Raw genomic sequence first — 3,689 nt, forward strand, 5'->3', positions numbered from 1 at the left:
ATTAATATCTGCATTGTTTCTTTCCAGGTAAACTGACACCTGACTGTTCAAAAAAGACTTCAAAACTAATTAATACCAACTTCTCTTAAAAATGGACAAAATTTGGCATCAAGTAGCTGTATTATTATTATTATTATTATTATTATTATCATTATTATTATTATTATTATTATCATCATCACCATCATTATTATTAAGGTGGTGAGCTGGCAGAACCGTTCGCATGCCGGGCAGAATGCTTAGCAGTATTTTCTCTGTCTTTACATTACTGAGTTCAAATTTCGTCAAGGTTGACTTTACCTTTCATCCTTTAGGGGTCAATAAATTAAGTACCAGTTGTGTACTGGGATCGATCTAATTGACTGATCCCCTCCCCAGGGGCCTTGTGCCTACAGTAGAAAAGAAAATTCTGCCTTCTATTCAATTTAAGCAATTTAGTTTTAACCTCAGTATGTGAATCCTGTTGTTGTTGTTGTTGTTACTATTATTATTACATTTACCAGTTCGATTCAGGAAAGAAATGTTATTAAGTAAGAAACCGACGGGAAAACTGCGAGAACAAGAAAGTGGTGCCCTCTACAATACACTGCAGAAGCTGGAAGGTAAAATTCAGGAACTGGAAAATTCCGGAGAAAAGCTCCAATTGTCTATGGAAAGTGCTGCGGTGAGTTGGTTAAGTTAGGAATGGAGGTATGTCAGGTATGTAGGGTGGGTGTGTGTGTCTATGGGATGTAGATAGAATGTGTTCTACTGATGTGGAATGTGGGTGACCAACACGTGTGTGTGTGTGTGTGTGTGGAAAGATGGGTTACATATATGCTTTACTGAAGTGTAATGTTTGTGTAAAGTGAGATCGGTAATGCGTGTGTTTTATGGAGGGGTAATAAGCCTAGTCTGTATATAAGCAATGTGTGTGTGCACGCACACGTCTAAAGATGCACAATGTGTGTGTGCACAGGCAGGCAGGATGTCAGATGTAAGTTGCACTCTGTGTGTTTTACAAATGTGAAATATGTTTGTTCTCAAAATGTATGATATATATAGATAGTTTATATAGGTATAATGTGCATGCAACTGTGGTGTGTAGTATGTATTACAAAGATGTATAATTTATGTATACAGTGATGTATATGTATGTTTTCTACAGTTGTGCAATGTATATTTTTCATAAAAGTTCAAAATACATTATTTTAAGAATACGTAATTGATATTATCTGCAGGCAAGGATTTCCTAAACATATGCAATGTACGCAACTTACAGCTGTGTAATGTGTGCATTGTACAATGATGTAATGTATGTGTTCTATAGACACATGTGTATGTACAATGTATATTTTATGTATTCATAAGTATGTAATGTATAATGTGTTTGTTGTACAGATGTGTAAGTTACTGAGTATGGAGGGTGAAGAAAACATCAGCTCTCGCCTCGTGGAACTCATGGAACAGATGAAGTTTATGCTGGCAAAGGCTTCTCAAGAAGGTACTCCGACAAACACACACACTCTCTCTCTCTCTCTCTGCCATCCCATTATGTCTGTTTCTCTCTCTCTCTCTCTCTCACACACACACACATTAATTTTTTGAAGGGGGTATAAACTGTATGTGATTTTTTTCAGGGATTGAGGGCATAATGAAAGACCCAGACACTTTTATACTTTCTCTCTCTCTCTCTCTCTCTCTCTCTCTCTCTCTCTCTCTCTCTTACTCTCTCTCTCTCTCCCTCTCAGACACACACACACATTTATATTCTTGATTCAGAGGCTTCGCCTGGTTCCATAAAATTAAGCAGCATTGATTCTAATGTGTAGAAAATGAAATCAGTAAAGAATGTTTGAAATGTTAGTTTTTGAATGACAAATTCAGTTGCTTAATTAACTCCTTTATTTGTATTCAGGATGTACAGGGATGAAATAGGTGCAAAGCAGGGGGGTGGGTAACCATCAAGAAATACTGCCTCACATTAACGGTTATCAGAAAACTCTATTCTGGTCAGTAGAAGAAAGATGTTTATAGAAGAAGAAATACTAAAAAAGAGTATTGGATCACACAATATGACTGTTTGTATTATTCTGTTTGCAGAAGAAGTTTCTAAGAAGTCTTCGGCATTGAGCAATTTTGAAAAGTTTTACTGCCATGCAATGCAGTTGCAAATACAGGTAAATGTTACTGGGAAACTTTTGTTTACACACAGACACACACACACACACACACATACAAGCTAAAGTTAACAAATTCGCCATTCAAAATAGTTACAGCCTAAAGGGAGATAATTGAGAAAGACTTGAAAGTTAACGTAAGATCATAACCATGTAAAGTAAAGTAAATATAACAAAAAAATAATCCAGAATCCTTGTCCGGTATCCGATCGATCCCAAAATCTAATCAGTTCGTGCCAGTCATGAGGCCAAACATCCCTGAAAGTTTAATCCGAATCCATCCAGCAGTTCTTGAGATATCTTGTCCACTGACAAACAAACATGACAGAAAACAATACCTCCGCCTTCGCTAAGGGGGAGGTAATAATGCCATTAACAATTGTCTGTCTGTCTTGTATTTTATTGCACTTTCATTAGCTGAACCTTTGACCATTTCATGTCAGCTCAGAGCACCCTCTACTGGACTGATGGATACATTTCAAACGGGTTGCTTCCTTTCAGCACTAGATACCAAGAGAGACAACTCTGAGCTGATATTTTGTCATCAGTAAGAATTATAATCGACAAACAATATTGCAATCTCGTCTGCAAAATATATTTACAGCTTTTTTGTTTTGTGTTAGAAAAATCTGTTTCTTTACCTCCTCTTTCTTCTGTCCACAGATGAATAACCTGCGCTTGAGTCATCTGGAGCGTAACAAGGAGATTATGGAGATGAAGAGACAACTGCTTTTGCAGGAAGTGAACAACCTCCTGTTGCAGGCTGACATTACACGGCGAGAGTCAGAATTGTACCAGTTCCAAGAGGCGAGACGTACGTCGCAGCTGAAACGATGGAACACTTACCATGGAGGAACAGAGCAAAGGCCACGAGTGGTGCGTTACGCAGCTTTGCTGCTGTTGGTGTTGCTCTTGTTGTTGTTCTTGTTGATGTTGGTGTTGACGGTGATGCTGTTGGCAACAGTAGCTACTATGGCTGTGTTGGCAGCAGTTGTAGTGGCAAGGGTGAACACGGAAGGCCTATTGCTCTCGCTCTGTCTCTTTCTCTCTCTCTCTCTTTATCTTGTCATTAGTCTTCTAATATGTCTGGCTTTCTACCTGACAGTCTGATACGAACCTCTTTCACCAGTCTTCCTGACAATCTGGTTGTCTTTCTACTTGATTGTCACTTCAGTTGTCAATCTGTAGACTTCATTAGATGTTCGTCTGTTCTCCACAATCATATTTATCTCTCCTACAATCCATCCATCCATCCATCCATCCATCCATTCATCTCTTTCTCCACATATGTATTTACACACTGTATTTACTTCTGTAGAAGTCACACCCCAAATTTAATGTTAAATTTTGGTACAATTTTCTTCCCTCTCATAGTTTCTCCTTTGCCCCATATACAAAACACACCCCCTTTTTTAAATTTTCTTTTTTAGCTAAAACCGATTATGAAACGGTGTGACTTATCCATGAGTAAACAGTATCTGACAGATATGAATCTGTTTTCGTATACGAAGCTGTCGTGGGACCAAATTG

At 38.1% G+C, this 3,689-nt stretch overlaps 1 protein-coding gene across 1 annotated transcript in view; it reads left to right on the forward strand.

Moving 5' to 3' along the window:
* LOC106869011 (uncharacterized) overlaps positions 1-3,689 on the forward strand; it is a 48,114-nt gene that overhangs the window by 25,733 nt on the left and 18,692 nt on the right. The window contains exons 6-9 of the mRNA XM_052975969.1: positions 456-664; positions 1,381-1,483; positions 2,083-2,159; positions 2,823-3,266. Of these exons, the coding sequence (XP_052831929.1) occupies positions 456-664; positions 1,381-1,483; positions 2,083-2,159; positions 2,823-3,266 (833 nt within the window). The remainder of the gene's footprint in view (positions 1-455; positions 665-1,380; positions 1,484-2,082; positions 2,160-2,822; positions 3,267-3,689) is intronic.

Source organism: Octopus bimaculoides, chromosome 23 (assembly GCF_001194135.2).
Source record: "Octopus bimaculoides isolate UCB-OBI-ISO-001 chromosome 23, ASM119413v2, whole genome shotgun sequence".
Classification (NCBI taxonomy): domain Eukaryota; kingdom Metazoa; phylum Mollusca; class Cephalopoda; order Octopoda; family Octopodidae; genus Octopus; species Octopus bimaculoides.